General features: G+C 36.7%; 1 protein-coding gene across 3 annotated transcripts in view; it reads right to left on the bottom strand.

The window, feature by feature from the left end:
* The window catches only part of F8 (coagulation factor VIII), a 292,803-nt gene that overhangs the window by 49,988 nt on the left and 220,877 nt on the right, over positions 1–21,938 (bottom strand). For all 3 annotated transcript variants that reach the window (XM_053579849.1, XM_053579850.1, XM_053579851.1), the window contains 8 exons: positions 15,838–15,991; positions 12,143–12,355; positions 11,632–11,854; positions 11,236–11,418; positions 9,751–9,867; positions 9,137–9,208; positions 7,411–7,496; positions 1,958–2,113 (listed from right to left, as the gene is read on the bottom strand). In XM_053579849.1, coding sequence (XP_053435824.1) covers positions 1,958–2,113; positions 7,411–7,496; positions 9,137–9,208; positions 9,751–9,867; positions 11,236–11,418; positions 11,632–11,854; positions 12,143–12,355; positions 15,838–15,991 — 1,204 coding nt within the window. The remainder of the gene's footprint in view (positions 1–1,957; positions 2,114–7,410; positions 7,497–9,136; positions 9,209–9,750; positions 9,868–11,235; positions 11,419–11,631; positions 11,855–12,142; positions 12,356–15,837; positions 15,992–21,938) is intronic.

The following is a 21,938-nucleotide window of genomic DNA, read 5'->3' on the forward strand; positions in this document are numbered from 1 at the left end:
GTATGAAACAGGGTTCTAACAAAGAACAGGAAATACACAAATGAGGTTAATTTGAGGAAGATTTAACAAAGGTACTAGTTAGGAAAGTGGTGGCAGGGTATTACCATCTCTAGACTTGAAGGGATAAGGAGAAAGAGCAGAATCCTAAAGGAAACAATTGGGTAAATTATTTTGTGGTTAAAAAATTACCACAAATTATTTGACATGTCTTCCATTGAGAAATAGGGTATATGTTCCTTCCCTTTGAATCTGGATGAATATGTGATTGGTTGTAATCAATGGTATGTATTGAAAGTGATGCTGCATAACTTAGAAGACTAGGTCTAAAAAGGTGGTGTATTCTCCACCTTGTTAACTGGAGCACTCACACTTGGAGGTCCTAAGATGGGATTGATACTGTGTGAGAAAGCTCAGGCCTCAAGGGAAAGCCATGTAAAGTTATTTCAGTCAATAACTCCAGATTTTGTCCTAGGTGAAAGCCACTATCAACTACCAGAAATGCAAGTGAAGATGCTTACACTTGATTCCAATACCCAGCTGAGACCCCAGACACTGTGGAACAGAGACTGCCAATCCCCGCTGTGCCCTGTCCAGAGTCCTGACCTACAGAATCCACGAACAAAACAAAATAGTTGTTATTATGACACTACATTTTGGAGCGGTTTGTTGTACAGCAATAGTAATGGGTACAGGCAGAGAAAGCCACTCTGAGGGGAGCATTGACCTTCTTCTGTACATAGATAAAAATCGCAAAAAAGGAAGGAGAATAAATATGCCAATCTTACTCTCCTCTAATCCGGCAGTTCTCAACCTGTGGGTCGTGACCCCTTTGTAACAATGAAAATTGTTATTATGGATATTATAATATAGATATTATATTATGATTCATAACAGTAGCAAAACTACAGTTATGAAGTAGCAACAAAAAGAATTTTATGGTTGGAAGTCACTACAACATGAGGAACTGTATTAAAGGGTCGCAGCATTAGGAGGCATTAGGAAGGCTGAGAACCACTGCTCTAATCTTTTGTCAGTGCGCCCTGTTGGTAAAACTCAACCAAAGCTAGAGAACAAGGTACCTTTTTTTACATAATCTATACAGGCTTGCATCACAGAACAAGAAATGGGCAGAGAAGCAGGAAAATGGATGTAATGGGGCAAACAAAAGTTATGTTGTGCAGGGCCATTTGTGGACTTTGAACTTTTCTGAACACAACAAGAAGACATTGAAAGGTTTTAGGCAGGGGATAAGATGATTATCCTTAAAATGATGTATAGCTTTTATTAGAGAAGACATCAGAAAAAGGGGAAGACTATTTAGGAGTGTAACATAACAGATCAAGTATGAGGTGATGGGGCCCTGGTGACTGTAGTTTAAGAGGAAACAAGGAAGTGATGTGAAAGGCAAAGGAAGACTTGACCTGATTTATGGATCAATTCATCAGGGAGCATAAAAATGAGGAAAAAGTAGACAATAATGTTAAAGTTTTAAGATTTTTAAATTAAGGGTCTTGAGCTCACCCTTACGGAATTCATCAGTTTTTGAGGTTTCACCCATCCTTTTATGTGGAAATTGCAAATATTCATTCCCATTCATGGTTTTAACCCCTAAACTCAAGTCTTTCACTTACTACCCCCTGGACATTTCATCCTGATTGGCTAGCTATCACCTCAAAGGCAGGATATCCATAAGCAAACTAACAATCTTATCAAAGCACCCAGTCCTGATTCACGTATTTCTGTCAATAGAGCAACTTTTCATTTCTATCATCTATGAGAACCTTGACACTACTTCATTTTTGTTTATATGTCCACAATCACTCCTATTTCCCAAAGGTGAAAAATTCTTTTTTGGAGTTAAATCTGCAGAAACTAGGAGTGTTTGCATAGTATCTGAAATCTGTCAAGAGTCTTTAAAAGAAAAATTCATGTACTCTCAAAAGGACTAATTACATACCATTAAGGTCCCAGTGGAATTTCCTCGGTAAGTCTTCCACTTCCTCCCATCAAGACTATACATGATGATGAACTGAGAGATGTAGAGGCTGGAGAACTTCTGACGGGCACCCTGGGTCTTGATGCCATGAATAATCATTGGTGCCAACAGATCCACCTACCAATTAAAACGACATTTTAACTTGTTTTTAAATGTTTGTACTACCTCCTGAAATTAATTATTGGCTTAGGAAGAATCCACATCACTACAGATATGCCTAGCATTGCCTTAGATGTGCAGGTGAAGCAGATACCTGAAATGGTGAAATGTGGACATGTGTGTGAAGCTGTGGTATAAACGGTAGGAATGAGTAAGAAGATGCTTATTGAATTCTTATCCAGCCTTCTGGCAAACTAGACCATTTCCAAATTATTGAGCCCCCAGTTCCCCTGTACACACACCTTTTATGCTGCTCATATGGACTCATCATCTCAGTCTAGCCAAAGCCAATTTCCCACTATCTCCCCAGAGCAGCCCCATCCCAATGTTGTTATCAACAATAAACTGCTACACCTCCTTGAAGTGTTATTCAGAAACTATTTCTCCAAGTCTTCTCTGACTCATCTGGACAAATTTAGTGCTGCTTCTATGCTTCGACTTTACTATAGATGAAGTCTGACAATTAAGTCAAACTCATCCTAGAAAAAGTGCTACATATGTCATTGATGAATATCACTACAGTCACCAAAAGGCCAAGAAGAATACTTTGAAGGTGACCATATATATAACTTCATTGATATACCTTCATTATAGCAAACTTTGCACCATATTATATAGGTTGCTTTGCTTTTCTGCCTTCCTTATTAGACTGAGATCCTTAAGGCAGTAAACAATTTGAGTGACCTGACCTTTCTATCTTTTTTTTTTTTTTTTGTGGTTTTTGGCCGGTGTTAGGTTTGAACCCACCACCTCCGGCATATGGGACCGGCGCCCTACTCCTTGAGCAACAGGCGCCACCCTGACCTGACCTTTCTTTGTCCCAGTTTGTTTATCTGTATTTTTCTTTTTGAAACAGAGTCTCACTTTGTAGCCCTACATGGAGTGCCATGGCATCACAGCTCACAGCAACTTCAAACTCTTGGACTTAAGCCATCCCCTTGCCTCAGCCTCCCACTATCTGGGACTACAGGTGCCCGCCACAATGCTTGGCTATTTTTAGAGACAGTGGTCTCGCTCTAGCTCAGGCTGGTCACAAACTCCTGAGCTCAGGGCAGTCCACCTGCCTTGGACTCCCAGAGTGCTAGGATTACAGGCATGAGCTACTGTGCCCTCAATTTGTTTATCTGTAAAGTGGAGATAATATTAGTGTTTATCTCAAAGGGCTACCATAAAGATCAAAGAATTAATACACATAATGTGCAGAGTTCAGTGCCTGGCACATACTCACTGCTCAATAAACATTAAGTTTTATATTCTCTATAGCCCTAGCATAGCATCTGGTATAATAATGATGCATACCAAATACTTTGGAATGAATGAGTGAATAATGCCAGAGTGGTAAGGAATGATCAGTTCTTAAAGAAGATGAGAGCATTATAAGAGGTATCAATTACTGCTCTAACAAGCAAGACAAACTTAACATGTTCTCTCAGGAGCCTGACATATCCAAACTGGACTGGTCATGACCATTGTGTTTACTTACTGTCTCCTTCAGTTGACTGTAAGTTATATTCATATACTCATTCAAAGAATGTTTTATAGCACTTTCTATGTGCCAAGCACTGTTTAATAAAGTTACCAGATCAAAAAAGTCTATCTTGTCCTCAGTAGGATAGATGGCAAAGACCACATTGAAGATGATGCAATTTAAACAGGTTGGATGATAATACAATTAGAAGTATTTGTAACTGGTTTAATTACTATGAACAAACAGTGATAGTTAATATGTGCTTATCAACTTAAAAGGACAATTCTAGAAACAGGCTAGTATAACTATTATGAATAAGGTCTCTAGAGCCCAATTATCAGAGTTTGAATTTTGGATCAGCCACTTATTGGCTATGTGATTTGAGGCACAATATCTAACTTCCTCATGCTTCAATTTCCTTATCTGAAATGAGGTTAAAAGTAACATCTGCCTCATAAGGTTGTAATAAGTATTTAGTGTCTTTATTTGTGTTGAGAACATACTAAGAAAGCCATATCTACTTAAAAATTTATGATCATGACTTTGTTGGAGTATTAAAGTTTACTGATCAAATCAGTAAATGATGTGAAACTTGGAAGACTAGGAAGTTCTTTAGGAGACTGAACCTTAGCAAGCTGAAACAATGGGTCAAATCTAATAAGGTAAAGCATAATAGGGTGTATAATTCAGGATTGTTTGGATAGGCATGGATAAGACATTCTGTTTACTAATCTCATAATATTGTATCCAGTGAGAAAGATATAATTCCCCAAACAGAAATAAGAATATGACAGATACAGGGCAGCCAACTAGATAAAAAATGGGGATGTATATCCCCATATATAATATATATATATATTTTTTCAGCCACATATATAATATATATATTTATGGCTAAAATGATAATCATAGAAATACAAGATAGAGAATGCGTGGTTTGGAAGAAGGACAAACAAAAAATACTTAAAGAATAGTGCCAAAGAAGATGAAATATGAAATATTTGGGAGTTTACCTAACTAAGAACATGAAAGATCTCTATAAAGATAACTATGAAACTCTAAGAAAATAAATACCTGAAGATGTTAACAAATGGAAAAACATATCATGGTCATGGCTGGGAAGAATCAACATTGTTAAAATGTCCATAATACCCAAACCAATATACAATTCTAATGCAATCCCTATTAAAGCTCTACTGTCATACTTTAAAGATCTCAAAAAAATAATACTTTGTTTTATATGGAATCAGAAAAAAACTTGAATAGCTAAGACTTTACACAGAAATAAAAACAAAGCAGGAGGAATCATGCTACCAGACCTCAGACTATACTATAAATCAATAGTGATCAAAAAAGCATGGTACTGGCACAAAAACAGAGAGGTAGATGTATGGAACAGAATAGAGAACCAAGAGATGAACCCAGCTACCTACCATTATTTGATCTTTGACAAGCCAATTAAAAACATTCAGTGGGGAAAAGATTCTCTATTTAACAAATGGTGCTGGATGAACTGGCTGGCAACCTGTAGAAGACTGAAACTGCATCCACACCTTTCACCATTAACTAAGATAGACTCTCACTGGATTAAAGATTTAAACTTAAGACATGAAACTATAAAAATACTAGAAGAAAGTGCAGGGAAAACACTTGAAGAAATCGGCCTGGGTGAATATTTTATGAGGATGAAACCCCCAAGCAATTGAAGCAGCTTTAAAAATACACTACTGGGACCTGATCAAACTAAAAAGCTACTGTACAGCCAAGAACACAATAAGTAAAGCAAGCAGAGAGCCCTCAGAATGGGAGAATATATTTGCAGGTTATGTCTCCGACAAAAGTTTAGTAACCAGAATACACAGAGAACTCAAACGTATTAGCAAGAAAAGAACAAGTGATCCCATCTCAGGGTGGCCAAGGGAATTGAAAATAAACTTCTCTGAAGAAGACAGGCACACAGCCTACAGACATATGAAAAAATGCTCATCATCCTTAATCATCAGAGAAATGCAAATCAAAACTATTTTGAGATATCATCTAACTCCAGTAAGATTAGCCCACATCACAAAATCCCCAAACTAGAGATGTTGGCGTGGATGTGGAGAAAAGGGAACACTTCTACACTGCTGGTGGGAATGCAAACTAATACATTCCTTTTGGAAAGATGTTTGGAGAACACTTAGGGATCTAAAAATAGATCTGCCATTTTATCTTACAATTCCTCCACTAGCTATATATACAGAAGACCAAAAATCATATTATAACAAATATATTTGTACCAGAATGTTTATTGCAGCCCAATTCATAATTTCTAAGTCATGGAAGAAGCCCAAGTGCCCATTAACCTATGAATGGATTAATAAATTGTGGTATATGTATACCATGGAATATTATGCAGCCTTAAAAAAAGATGGAGACTTTACCTCTTTCATGTTTACATGGATGGAGCTGGAACATATTCTTCTTAGCAAAGTATCTCAAGAATGGAAGAAAAAGTATCCAGTGTACTCAGCCCTACTATGAAGCCAATTTATAGCTTTCATATGAAAGCTATAACCCAATTATAGCCCAAGGATATGGGGAAAGGAGAGAGGGAGAGGAGGGGAGGGGGAGGATGGGTGAAGGGAGGGTAACTGGTGGGACCACACCTATGGTGCATCTTACAAGGGTACATGTGAAATTTACTAAATGTAGAATATAAATGTCTTAACACAATAACTAAGAAAATGCCGTGAAGGCTATGTTAACAGTTAGATGAAAATATTTCAAATTATATATTAAACCAGTACATTGTACCCCATGATTGCATTAATGTACACAGCTATGATTTAATAAAAAAATTAAAAAATACTTAAAGATTAGTGAATAGCTGTTCAAACAAATTAAAAATTGGTAGTGTCTACAAAACAATGACAAAAACATGAGTTCCTATGGTGTTAGTAGACATGTTCTTAATGTCTACTTACTGGTAAGCCAGTTTATTTTTCCCTGGGCACTATTTACTATTTTAACCTCAGGAAAAATGTAAAAGCAGATACAGTCTTACAAAGAAGGGAAACATATAGGGTATTTTCCTCAGCCAACTAGGAAGAGGAAGAAAAAAGCTTCCTTTTCTTCCATGATGAGAAGAGGATGGAGCTGGGGAAGTAGGTGGTAAAAGGTGTGTACATTAAGTACCAGGGTTGTAAGGCATATTAGATAGGTTGAGAGTAAAGCTAGAAGCAAAAGAGTTTCCTCCATTTTCCAAATTTTCAGATACGTTGAGTTAAATTAAATGTGTTATTAAAGTGAATTTCATGTTAAAACATTTGGCTACTAGAAATTCTGAAATTACTCATGTGTTTTGCATTTGTGGCTCACATTATATTTCTATTGGACAGGACTGCTATAGAGGAAATGGGAAGGTGAGAAAAATCTGAAAGATTTTAGATTTTGGATTTTAAATCTAGAGTCCTTTCAAATAAATTGAATTAACCAACTTAAAAACATGATTTCAGGTATTAATTCTAACTTAGTTTGGCAGATTGAACTAAGTAGATGTTTCCTATAACCCAGTAGTATAGAATTCAAGAAGGAAGACAGATTCAGTTTTGGAAGTTACATTTTCTTTGCTTGCGTGATGCAGGAATTGAACCACTTGTTTTTGTATTAAAATAAAGGTTACTGGAGAACTCAAAGCCACCTAGGCAGTTGGAGGCATCTAATAATACAACACATAGTCTTGAAGGATGATGAGTTCAATATTACAGAAAGTATTTAGAGGTTGTAATTGATGAAATGTTCTAACCTTGATCCAGGAAAAGGGCTCCTTGGTGCTCCAGGCATTGATTGATCCAGAAAAATGAAGTCTTGCCAGCTTTGGGGCCCATTGTCCTTTGCCCAAGAAAGGGAAGAGAGATTCAGTTGGTTTGGTTCTAGACCCTTGGGAATAAAATTAATTTCTTTCTTTTTTTTTTTTTTATTGCCTTTGGTAGAGTGCCGTGGTACCACAGCTCACAGCAACCTCCAAGTCCTGGGCTTAGGAAATTCTCTTGCCTCAGCCTCCTGAGTAGCTGGGACTAGAGGTGCCCACCACAACGCCCGGCTATTTTTTTTTTAATGACTTTTTTTTTTTTTTTTGTATAGACAGAGTCTCACTTTATCACCCTTGGTAGAGTGTCGTGGCATCACAGCTCACAGCAACCTCCAGCTCCTGGACTTAGGTGATTCTCTTGCCTCAGCCTCCCCAGTAGCTGGGACTACAGGTGCCCGCCACAACACCCGGCTATTTTTTTTGTTGCAGTTTGGCTGGGGCTGGGTCTGAACCCGCCACCCTCAGCATATGGGGTCAGCGCCCTATTCACTGAGCCACAGGCGCTGCCCATCGCCCAGCTATTTTTTTGTTGCAGTTTGGCCAGGGCCGGTTTCAAACCTGCCACCCTTGGTATATGGGGCTGGCGCCCTACCCACTGAGCACAGGCACTACCCTAAAATTACTTTCTTGAGAAAGGTTAATCCTAGCCATGGAGAAGATTGAGAAAAACATAGAGACTTTATAGAAGTATCGATTACTATGTGGGGGTTTTGCTTGTCCTTCGTGTCCATTCTATTCTCTAAAATTTAATAATTTTATTAATTATTAGTACCTCTAAGTAACTGATACTGGAATTTGTTGCCAGAACTACCAAATAATATTATTATTTCTTTATTATGCAATGCATGTTCATCATAGGAAAATGAGAATATGGCAATAAAAATAAGTAAAAGTAATATAAAAGATGTTTAAGAAGCATAATCCTTTCACCCAGAGAAAAATACCTGTATTAATGTTTTGCTATCTAACTTTCAATCTTCTTTTTAAAGGGGAATTTCTTTTCCCTCTAAAACAAGCATTGGCAAACTTTCTGTAAGGGGCCAGATACTGAATAACTTAGGCTTTGCAGATTATATGGTCTGTGTTGCAAGCACACAATTGCTTCAGTTACAGCCATGGACGATGTGTAAATGAATAGGCATGGATGTGTTCAAATTCCAAACTATTATGGATGCTGAAATTTGGATGTTATAATTCTCACATGTCATTTATTATTCTTCTCATTTTAATCATTTGAAAATGGAAAATTTATTAGCTTACATGTCATATAAAAATAGGTGGTAAGCTGCATTTGGCTTGTGGACAGTAGTTTGACAACCCTTGCTTTAAAATAATATTGTATTTAGAATGCTAGATCCTACTCAAGCTTCACCATTACTGTACATAGGAAGGTAGATTTTCCTGCTATAATGAAGAGAATAGACTCAAGGGAAACAATACTAAAGGTAGGAAGAATATTTAAGGAAGCAGTGCCATGGCCCAGGTGAGAAATGATGGTGGTCAGGGTTAAGATGGTCACAGTGGGAAATGGAGAAGAGGAGAGGAAATAAAAGTAATAGAACCATGGGGATGAGTTGGTTATCTGAAACTCTCCAAGAGAAATAAAAAAAGATGTAATCAGCTCAGGTTCTTGGAGCCAAAATAATAGTATAATATTTACCATATTGTCCTGAAGCTGTAATCTGAAAATCTCGAATGTGTCCAGAAGCCATTCCCAGTGGATTTTGACACTCTGAAATCAAACAGGGGGAAACACAGTATCTAGAAGTACACAAAATTGAGCTTCTCAAATGTAAGTCAATGAAAATGGGAGAACATCAACAAATGCCAATATTTTATAGTGTCTATTATGTGCCAATAATTGTACTGTTTTATTGTATTGTATCATTGAATTCATCCTAATAGGTGGTAAAATGATTCACATTTTGCAAATACACCAGTGGTTCTGTTCCTTGTTTAGAGTTAAATTCCCAAACTCTTCCAAGTGATACATGTATATGTAAGTTGTTTCTGGTAATTTAACAGAGATTAAGTTCCTAAATATGCTATTGGAAATCTTGGAACATCTCAAAGTCATGAAAATAGGGACTTTTTTTTCAAAGCTTCAAGAATGCTCTCCTCTGAGGACTGTAATGATTTCTACTAGCAATATTCATTTTAAATTTGATATAATGTGAGCTTGTATTTATTTCCTGACACAGGCAACCATTCCAGGAAAAAAGAATTCTGTACAGAAGCCGGCAATGTAGGCAGGGAGCCCACAGTGGTACTCACGCTTGCTGTACACCAGAAAAAGAGTGCTCATCCCAGCATGTAGGTGCTCTCCAATAAGGCATTCTACCCGCCAAATTCCAGCTTTGGATGGTAGCATTTCCACTGTCTCAAAAACACCTTATGAAAACCAAAAGGAAAAAGGTTATTTCTTTTCACTTAAAAAATGAGCATGAGGTATATTGGCTTATACAGAAGACCAAAGAAGATCTACAAAATTCAGTTCTAGCACCTTTGGACCCCTCAAATTCAATGTGCTTACTTGCTATGTGACTCCTACAGTTGGAGACACTGGAGGTTGAGTTCTGATCATTTCCCTCCAAAGGAAATGAGGGACAGAGGGACTGAGTGTTTTGATGGTAGGGGTAAGAGAATGCTAATACATTCGGATTGGCCTTCACTCTCAAGGTTTTTCAGAGCAAAAGGTGTATTTCCCACTGACCATATGTGAGCTCTGAGGGAAAGAGAAGTCAGGGTTAGATCCTATTGGATCCAGTTAACTAGGGCTGTCAAGAGGGGTAAAGTTTCCCCAGGAGCAAGAAGCTGGATGTGAATGCTGAAGGGCTGAGAAATGTGTCACAGTGAACATCCAGAATAAAGTTGGAACCAACCAAGCAAAGGGCATTTCATGAGAGAGGGCCCTGTAAGAGAGTCTTTCAAGTGTTCCCTGCAAGTAGTCTGCAAGAGAAAGAGCCAGCTTTAAGTGTCTGCCAGGTGCTGACAGTGTGAAGCTACCTTACCTTAATGTAACAGTCCCACTTTTAAGTAGGTAAGAACTGTCCTATCCCTTCCCTTTAACCTACCCTTGCTAGAGTTTAAAATAGCAGCTAGCAAGGGGTTGTGGGGAAGCATGATAAGATGAGGTAGAGAAAGTCAACCATGTTTCCCTTTCCCAATTTAGATTTCCAGCCCCATGCTGGGTCCAGATGGGGGAGGGGAGATTGAAGTTAAATCAAGTTCATAATTTTGATTAATATCTTGGAATTGACATTGTAATTTCTGACTTGAACTGTATTTATAACATAAAGTGACCTCAGGCCTGTTTATTACTTAAGACTGAGCAGAAAAGTCATAGGGATTATCAGAATTTTTAGGAAGAAATATGGGAATTTAACTCCCACTATTAAACCTGTTTTAAAAGGGACAGTGGAAAACCAAAATATAATTGTATAGTGCTTAATCAATATATAGGTTACATATATAAATCACTCTTTGATAACTACTGGTACCCAGTGGGATTTGAGATGGTAAATAATGGAAATTGCTGTGACGTTAATTATCCATTTAGTCTGTTTTCCTTTATAGCAACTATTCTGTATCTGAAATGATCTTGTTCCTTTGCTAATTCATTTATCTTTCGGTGGGGTTGAAAAAGTAAGGTTACTGAGAGTGTGAAGCTTGTTTGTTTTGTTCACTGTATCCCTAGTGAACATTTATCATTTAAAGTAAGTACAATAGGTAGAACTGAGAGCACAAATTGGCCGGTACCTGGATAGAGGTTGTACACTGCCATTTTATACTCTTCTTTTTTCCGTACAGTAAACACATGTCCACTAAAGTGAATAGAATGGATGTTTTCATTGCTGCCCATGCTGAGCAGATACCATCGGATCCTTTGATCCTCAGCCATCACTAAGCCAGGTAGTGTATCCATCACATAACCATTGATTGCTAGAGGGAGAACACAGGGAACTTTGTTCAAATTTCTCATACAAGTTTCTTTCCCTCCACTGCCCTAAAAATACTGACATTTATGAGGATTCCACTGCACCACATATTGTCTAAATTAAAACAGTGCTCAAGTCTCTGGTTCAAGGCTCATTTGTCAAAGCACATGCATGCTGCATTTCACAGTGAGTAATATTTGAGTGTAGGATATATTACCATGGAAGCGATAATTCTCTTTAAAAGTTGGGTCTTCCATATTGCAGGGAGCCCTGCAGTTCCTTTCAATGTTTTCAGTTAAGTACCAGCTCTTGGTCTCATCAAAGATAGTGAAAAACAGAGCAAATTCCTGTACTGTCACTTGTCTCCCATGAGCAGGGTTCAGAGTGTTAGAATGGCAGATCAGAATGGGTCCAATCAAGCCTGAGTGCATATCTTTTTCCTACAGAAAGAAGACAAACCTATGAGTAAGCTCTCTCACTTATGAGCCAGAGTAGACTTCCCATCAATTGTTATGTCACTCCAACCTGTACCCCATCTTCCCACCATACATACAATGTATCCTCTTCAGTAGATTCCAGAGTAATATTTCTAAAACACAAACATGATGTCATCTCTCTTATTTAAAGATTTTCATTGTGCACAGTATAAATACCAAAATTCATAGCAAACAACACAAAGATCATTATTTTAAAGCAGAAAGTAGCCAGCACAATAGAGACCTGCTTACCAAGTCAACATCAGAGAAATATGCCCAGGCTTTGCAGTCAAACTCATCATTAGTGGGCGCCATATGATGTTGCACTTTCCAAAAGTAAGTTTTGGTTTCATTAGGCTCGGCAAAGTTTTTTCTAGGTTCTGCTCCTTGTCTCTGATCTTCCTCATAAGAAATAAGGCTAGAATAGAAGGAATAGGGACGAGAGGCCTGATTTTTGAAAGTTACCTGCAGAGGAAAAAAAAAAAAACAAACAAAAAACAACAACGCAAGAATCATTTTTGTTTGGATTTTAAAGTCCTTAGTTTATATAGGATAGATATTATAGAACCCCAACCTAAAATATATGAAAGTAATTCTGAGGAATGTTTCTATTCTAAATTTAAAGCATGAATTCATACTTGCAAAGGAGAAAATTCCTAAACATTTAAAAACAATTCCAAAGTAAAAGGTAAAATGCCACCACAGAGGTTTTAAGAGATCATAACCCCAGGAGTTGATATTTAAAGTTTTTCATGACAAATTCCAGGATGAATGCATATTATCTTTAAAAAAACTTGTTTTCAGGTTTAAAAAGTATACATACTTATCAAAGAACACATGGAAAGTTAAATAAAATTCAAGGCAGAAAAATTCACCCACAACTTCATAATTTTATGATCCTTCCTTTTTTCCCCCTATTTTTAGTAGAAATGGGGTCTCACTCTTGCTCAGGTGGGTCTTGAACTCCTGAGCTCAAGCAATCCACCCACCTCAGCCTCCCAGAGTGCTAGGATGAGCCATTGCTCCCAGCTAGATCCTTCTATGTACTACATACAATACCTATGGGACACTGAAGAGGTAATTTTGGAAAAAAATAAAACTACTTTGATGTTTGGCTCACACAGTGCACCAAAAATCACTAAATTTTAGTCTATAAAAATTACTGGTGGATTAGAAAGTTAAACACAAAAAATTTAAGTATAAAAGAAAGTTGAATACGGCATAAGTGATTTAAATATATCTCTGGGTAGGGAGGGAATTTTACAAACATAAAAGTGATAAAAGTATTAAAAAGGAAATATTGAGGGGTTGCTAACTAAAAATTCAAACCTTTTTTATTTCAAAAACCATCATGTATAAAATTAAGAGACAACAAAATTGAAAAAAATTGCTTATTATTTTGTTGGGGATTCGTTGAGAGTACAAAGAACAAGGTTACATTGATTGCATTTGTTAGGTCAAGTCCCTCTTGTAATTGTGTCCTGCCCCCAAAAGATGTGTCACACACCGTGACCCCCCCACCCACCTCCCTCCTTTCCTTGATGTCCTCCCCTTCTCCCACCCTCCACCATGTACTAAGTCATTAATTGTCCTCATATCAGAATTGAGTACATAGGATTCTTCTACATTCTTGTGATGCTTTACTAAGAATAATGTGTTCCATTTCTATTCAGATTAATACAAAAGATGTAAAGTCTCCTTCTTTCTTAATGGCTGAATATTATTCCATGGTATACATATACCACAGCTTGTGGGCATTTAGGCTGTTACCACATTTTGGTGATTGTAAATTGAGCTGCGATAAATAGTGTAGTGCAAATGTCCTTATGGTAAAATGTTCTTTTCTCTTCTGGGTAGATGCCCACTAATGGGATTGCAGGATCAAATGGGAGGTCTAGTTTGGGTTTTTTGAGGTTTCTCCATACTTCCTTCCAAAAAGGTTGTACTAGTTGGCAGTCCCACCAGCAGTGTAAAAGTGTTCCCTTCTCTCTACATCCATGCCAGCATCTGCAGTTTTGAGATTTTGTGATGTGGGCCATTCTCTTGCTGTGGTTAGTTGATATCTCGGGGTGGTTTTGATTTGCATTTCTCTGATAATTAGGGATGATGAGCATTTTTTCATATGTTTGTTAGCCATTTGTCTGTCTTCTTTAGAGAAGGTTCTATTCATCTCTTTTGCCCATTGATATAAGGGATTGTTGGCTTTTTTCACATTGATTAATTTGGGTTCTCTGTAGATCCTAGTTATCAAGCTTTGGTCTGATTCAAAATATGCAAATATCCCTTCCCATTGTGTAGGTTGTCTATTTGCTTTGGTTATTGTCTCCTTAGCTGTACAGAAGCTTTTCAGTTTAATTAAGTCCCATTTGTTATTGTTGCAATTGCCACAAAAGTCTTCTTCATAAAATCTTTCCCCAGGCCCATATCTTCAAGTGTTTTACCCAGGATTTCTTTGAGGATTTTTATCATTTCATGCCTTAAATTTAGGTCTTTTATCCATCTTGAATCAATTTTTGCGAGTGGAGAAAGGTGGGGGTCCAGTTTCAGTCTTTTACATGTGGATATCCAGTTCTCCCTGCATCATTTATTGAATAGGGAGTCTTTCCCCCAAGGTATGTTCTTGTTTGGTTTATTGAAGATTAGGTGGCTATAAGATGTTAGGGCATCCAAATGGGAGCAGAGGAGGTCAAACTCTCCCTCTTTGCTGACAATGTGATCTTATACTTAGAGAACCCCAAAGATTCAACCAACTCCTGGAAGTGATCAAAATATACAGTAATGTCTCAGGATATAAAATCATTGTCCACAAATCAGTAGCCTTTGTATATGCCAATAACAGCCAAGATGAGAAGCTAATTAAGGACAAAATCCCCTTCACAGTGGCTTCAAAGAAAATGAAATATCTAGGAATATACTTAACAAAAGAGGTGAAGGACCTCTATAAAGAAAATTATGAAACCCTAAGAAAAGAAATAGCAAAAGATATTAACAAATGGAAGAACACACCATGCTCATGGGTGGGAAGAATCAACATTGTTAAAATGTCTATACTTCCCAAAGCAATCTACAGATTCAACGCCATCCCTATTAAAATACCAACATTGTACTTTCAAGAGTTCGAAAAAATAATTCTTCGTTTTGTATGGAACCAGAAAAAAAACCCCGTATAGCTAAGGCAGTTCTTAGTAATGAAAACAAAGCTAGGGCATCAGTATACCAGATTTTAGGTTGTACTATAGGCCATAGTGGTCAAAACAGCATGGTATTGGTACAAAAATATGGAACATCTGGAACTGAATAGAAAACCAGGAGATGAAACTAACACCTTATAGGTAACTAATCTTTAAAAAATGCTTTTCACTGGTATCAGTGGTTAATATCTTAATATATAAGGTAATATAATTAATAAGAAAAGTACTCTCTCAAAAAAAGACAAATGTGCAAAGATAATTAAGAGATAACAGATAAGAGAAAGACTTTTATGTTCATGTACATTGTACTTCTGAAATTTTATCCTAGGAAAATAGTTGTGATTATGGCATTATTTATATACATATAGTGAACAAAAGAAACTATTTAACAAGTTATTCAGTATAAATGACTAAGTAAACTGTACTTCCATAAGTTCACATAATAGACTATTAAACAGTCATTTTAAAAAAGACACTTATGCAGTGTTTTTAATGACATAAGAAATGCTTGTGAAATGATACTTCAAAAACAAGAAGCAGAATTATATATGGTACAATTTTGAATACATAAAGGAGAAAAAACAGAGGAGAAAGATAAAAATATATACCAAAATGATAATTATGGGATTATTTTTCAACTTCATTATTTTTCTATACTTTAAAAATTTCCAATAGTAAGCATGTATTGTTTTATAATCAGAAACAAAATAAATATATAATATGAATGTCTTTGAAATTTCATTGTCCTTAACTCACCACGATGTTGTCTTCAACTTCTGCTCTTATATATGGCCCCAAGAGTCCTAAGTGTTCATTTAGTTCTCCACGGTATAAGGGCTGAGTAAAGGAGCCATCAGTAAATTCCTGGAAAACCACCTTCTTGAACTGAGGGACTCTGCTACTCTGAGCCCTGTAGAAAAAAAGCAGAATTCTGGTGGACCAAATGGATAGAAATGCCTCACATTCTTGCCTTCCTTATATTTGAGAAACATTTAGTAAAAGTAATGATGGATTACAAGTGCAACTGGGGCATGGAGGAAAGAAAGAGGAATTAAAGCTAACTTTCAGGTTTCTGGTTTGGAAAATTGGGGGGATGGTGATGCAATTCACTGAAACCAAGAAATGTATTGGAATATGTTGGGGTTATACTTTCAGACATTTGAGACATCTATGTGAATTAAATTGGAAAGTACACAGAGGTCAGGAGTTCACAGAAGAGGTCTAGATGAACATCATCTGTATTTAGATTGTATCCAAGTTATGGAAGTGGCTTACCAAAGCCAATTTCTTATGTCCTCATTTTACTAGACATTTACAAAGAATTTTCCATAAGCTAACCACTCCATCCTCTTTGAAATACTCTGTCCCAGACTCCACTATTATTTAAGTTCCAGGAAAGCAGGAATTTAGCCTGTTTTTTAGTGCTGCGTTCCCAGCAACTGGAACAGTGCTTGACACAAAGTAGGTGCTCAAAAATATTTGTTGAATGTTGAATGAATGTATAGTTTAGAAACATACTCCAAATGTAAGACAGCTCCAGAGTCCAGTCCTTCGACCTCTTTGACTTTTTTTTTTGAGACAGAGTCTAACTCTGTCACCCAGGCTAGAATGCCGTGGCGTCATAGCTTACATCAACCTCAAACTCGTGGGCTTAAGCAATCCTCTTGCCTCAGTCTCCCAAGTAGCTGGGACTACAGGTGCCTGCCATAATACCTGGCTAGTTTTTTCTATTTCTGGTAGAGATGGGGGTCATGCTCTTGCTCAGGCTGGTCTTGAACTCCTGAGCTCAAGTGATTGTCCCACCTTGGCCTCCCAGAGTGCTAGAATTATAGGCGTGAGCCACTGTGCCTGGATTTTTCTTCAGTTTTTAAAGACCTTTTAAAATTGTGAAGTAAAATGTATACAATAAAGTGCATAAAACATAAATGCCTTTTGTACAAAAATGCAACCATCACCCAGATTGAGAACATTGCCAGTAACTCAAAAGACTCACTGTATGTCCAATTCCAATCACACTCTCCCTCACTGAAGGTAACCATGATTCTGACATTTATCATAATCATTTCTTGGCTTTTCTTCATAATTTTAGCACTTACATACACATCCTTAAAAATATAGTTTTGCCTGGTTTTGACATATGTAAATGGAAACACATTGTATATATTCTTTTGCTTTTTCTTTCATCTAACATGATAGTAGTAAGATTCATCTACATTGTTTTGTGCATCTATTGCTATTCATTCCCATTGTTGTACACTATTTCATTATATGAGTATATCCCAATCATGAACATTCTAGTTGTTCTAATTTTTGCTACTCACAAACAGGCCTGCTAGAACCTTCTAGTCTGCATATATTTGGGTGAACATATATGTGTATTTCTGTAGAGCACATATCTCTAGGAGTGGAATTTTTCAGTATATGTAAACTCAGCTTTGTTTTCCAAAACATGTGCATCATTTTCAATTTTCAGCAATGAAAAATTATATCTCAGCAATGTATGAAAGTTTTATTTTCTCCAAATTCTCACACATATGTAGTATTGACTGTACTTTTACATTTTTTGATATTCTGATGGTTGTATAGCAATGGTTATATTTTGTATTTCCCTGATAAATAAGATTGAATATTTTTTCTTTTGAGTAGTAGCCATTTAGATTTCCTCTTTTGTGGAGCACCTATCCAAGTTGTTTCTGCCAGATTCTATTAGAGAATCTGCTTTTTTCTTATTTATTTAAGAGATTATCCTGCAATGTCTTGACATATGTCCCTTGTGTTAAATATTACAGATATCTCCCATTCTGTGGCTAATCTTTTCATTCTCTTTATATTATCTTTTGGTGAGTGTAAGTTCACAATGTTTTTTCCTAACTACTAGATAATGTGGGACATAAGTTGCTACTTTTAATGTAGTGAAATTTATCCCCAAATACTTCATGGCTAGTGATTTTTGTGTCTTGATGCCAATTATTTTTCTTTCCCTGCAGATATTAAAATATCCTTTCATTTTTCTAAGATATTTGTGATTTTATCTTTCATATTTAAATCTGTAGCCTAATATGAGTGCATTTGTACACATTGTATGAGTTAGAGATGCAATTTAATGTTTTGTCCATATGGATACAAAAGTTTCCAACTATCTTTTATTGAAAACTGTCCTTCTGTGACCATTTGTCATAAATGAAGTGTCTATGTATGTGTGAGTCTAGTTTTAGATTTTCTATTCTTTTTCATTTACCTATTTGTTTACCCCATACCAAGTAGCTTATTGTTTTAATTACTCTAGCTTTAAAATAAGTCTTAATATCTTATACAGCAATTAATCTCATCTTGTTCTTTTTCAAGAGGGCCTTGGCTCTCCTTGGACCTTTGCATTTTTATATTAATTTTTTTTAAGTTTTTTTTTTTTTTTTGCAGTTTTTGGCTGGGGCTGGGTTTGAACCCGCCACCTCCAGCATATGGGGCCAGTGCCCTACTCCTTTGAGCCACAGGCGCTGCCCCTGCATTTTTATATTAATTCGAGAACCAGTTTGTTGAGTTCTAAAAAGGAAAGACTTAGGGGATTTTCATTCACGTTGTGCTGAATCTATAGATCAGTGTGAACATAATCTTCATTTTCAAATATTATGTTTTCCAATCTATGTACATCATGTTTTCATAGTTTTTTCCCATAGAGATATCGAAAAAAATTAGTTTTTTGATATTTCTAGGTACTTATTACTATTTTATTCCATTATGCATTTTGGTTTCACTCTTCATTGTGTCTTACTTAACATACTCTAATTTTTCCTCTGGTCATGGCTCTCCTAGAGAGAGTGGCTATTACTCTCAAAAGAGAAACTTCAAGACCAAATTAGAAAGAAACCACAAAATAAAAATCACACTGGGGGATTATCTTCTAGCTTCCTATTATAAGGCAGTCAATCTTCAGCTCAGCAAGCTTGCAAGCACTGTGAGCTGTGTAAAAAGCTAGTACAGGAGCATAACCAGCACTGACTTGATCTGGATGGTTAAAGATAACCACCTGAGCAATGAAGCCAGCTGCTTCCATTGGTGAGTTATTTTTGCTGCCACAGGCCATGCTGCCACTATGAACATCTTTGACAGACACATACTTGACACTGAAGCCCACATTGTCCCCAGATAGAGCTTCACTCAAAAATTTACAGTGCAACGTTCAACATACTTTACTTCAGTTGTAATGTTAACTGGAACAAAGGGGGATGCCATGTTGGGTTTGATAACACCAGTCTCTTTACTCAGCCCTCAAGGACAGTACCTATAGTAATAATTTTGTAGACATGTTGGAGTAGATGCATGGGCTTGTCAGTTGTACAAGTTGGTGGCAGGATGTAATCCAGAACTCCAAGCAATATGATGCCAATGGCATTGCCATTTTTATTGGTGACTTTCCATTCCTTGAACCAAAACATGTTAGCATTTCACTTCAGCATGTTGTCACCATTCCAACCAGAAATTGACCCAAATGTTACTATGTCAAGGTTGTGGCTAGTTTTCTTAAAGAAATGCTGGCTTCCTTCACTATTTCATCATATCTCTGCTGGCTGTAGTGTGGCTCAGTGGAATCCATTCTGTTAACATAAAAAATTAGCTGTTTCACACTCAGTGTGTAAGCCAGAAGGTTATGCTCACAGGTCTGCCCATTCCTGAAGACACCACCTTCAAATTTACTAATACTGCCAGCAACAATCAGGGTAGCACTCTCAGCCTGAGAGGCACCTGTATTGATGTTTTAAAAATTGATGTATAGGGCGGCACCTATGGCTCAAGGGAGTAGGGCACTGGCCCCATATGCCGGAGGTGGCGGGTTCAAACCCAGCCCTGGCCAAAAACTGCAAAAACAAACAAACAAACAAAATTTTGGACATATGTATGGAATACATGTGTAATTGGACATATGTATGGAATACATATGATATCTTGATACACACATACAATGCTTAATGACCAAATAAATGTAATTGGTATATCCATCACCTCAACCATTTATCATTTATTTGTATTGAGAATGTTCTTAATTTTCTAGCTATTTTGAAGAATGCAATACATTAACTATAGTCATCCTACTGTGCTATCAAACACTAGAACTTTCTCTTTCACTGTATTTTTTTACCCATTAACCAAACTCTCTTTATCCCCCTTAACCCTCTACACTTCTCAACTGCCAGTAACTACCATTCTACTTTCTACCATCATGAAATCCACTTTGTTAGCTCCCACATATGAGTGAGAATATGTAATATTTGTCTTTCTCTTTCTGGCTTATTTAACATAACATACTGACCTCCAGGCTCATCTATGTTGCTGCAAATGATAGGATTTCATCCCTTTATGGCTAAATAATATTCTATTGTGTATATGTGCCACATATCCTTTATCCATTAATCTGTTGATAGAAACTTAGGTTGATTCCATATCTTGGCTGTTGTGAATAAGTGCTGTGATAAACATGGGGGCACAGAAACTAGATCTGGGAGCAGTGGCACACACCTGTAATCCCAGCACTCTGGGAGGCTGAGGTGGGTTGACTGATTGACCTCAGGAGTTCAATACCAGTCTGAGCAAGAGCAAGGCATGGTGGCTTCACCTGTAGTCCCAGCTACTCAGGAGCTGAGGCAAGAGGATCACTTGAATCCAGGAGTTTGTGTGTGAGCTAGGCTGACATCATGACACTCTTGCCTGGGGCAACAAAGTGAGACTCTGTGTCAAAAAAATATAATACATTTTTATTTTGTTTATGTATATGGTGATAGATAAGGGTCTAGTTTCATTCTTCTGCGTATGGATATCCAATTCCCCCAGCACTATTTATTGAAGTGATTGTTCTTTCCCCAGTTAATGTTCTTGGTGCCTTTATTGAAAAGGACTTGGCAATAAATTAGCAGATTTATTTCTGGTTTCTTTAATCTGTTTCATTTCTCTGTGTGTCTATTTTTATTCCAGAAACATGCTGTTTTGGTTATTACAGCTTTGTAGTATTTTTTGAAGTCAAGTAGTGTGTTATCTTTAGCTTTGTACTTTTTGCTCAGGATTTCTTTGGCTATTGAAGGCCTTTTATGGTTCTATACATACTATACATGTGAAGAATATCACTGGTACTTTGATAGGGATTGCATTAAATCTATAGATTGTTTTTGGTAGTATGGTTATTTTAACAATATTAATTCTGATCCATGAGCATGGGATGTCATTCCATTTGTGTTCTCTTCAATTTCTTTCATCAGTGTTTTATAATTCTAATTGTACAGATCTTTCATTTCTTTGCTTAATTTTATTTTATTTATTTATTTTTAATATAATTTTATTTTTAAGTCTTTTGTACATAAATCATAAATACATTTATGCCCATTTCAGTGTGTTGATTATTTGTACAGATTGGAGGGCTTACATCATACTAATCAGCATAGCTTTCATCTCATTTACCCAATTATAGCATTAGGACATTTGTGTCCTACACCTGATAGAACCAACTTGTACTTGCAATGTGCTCCATAGTTGTGGTCCCCCTACTATCCCTTCAACTCCCTCCCCATCCCTCCCCCTCCCCTTCCCTCTTTCATCATATCCTAAAGTTGTGCTTCATTTTTCATATGCAAGTGTGAGTTATTATAAATTGGTTTCACAGTAGTGCTGAGTACATTGGATACTATTTTTTCCATTCCTGAGATACTTTGCTAAGAAGAATATTTTCCAGTTCCATCCATGTAAACATAAAGGAGGTAAAGTCTCCATTTTTTACTGCTGTATAACATTCCATGGTATAAATATACCACAATTTATTAATCCATTCTTGGGTCGATGGGTACTTGGGCTTCTTCCATGACTTGGAAATTATG

Source organism: Nycticebus coucang, chromosome X (assembly GCF_027406575.1).
Source record: "Nycticebus coucang isolate mNycCou1 chromosome X, mNycCou1.pri, whole genome shotgun sequence".
Lineage (NCBI taxonomy): Eukaryota > Metazoa > Chordata > Mammalia > Primates > Lorisidae > Nycticebus > Nycticebus coucang.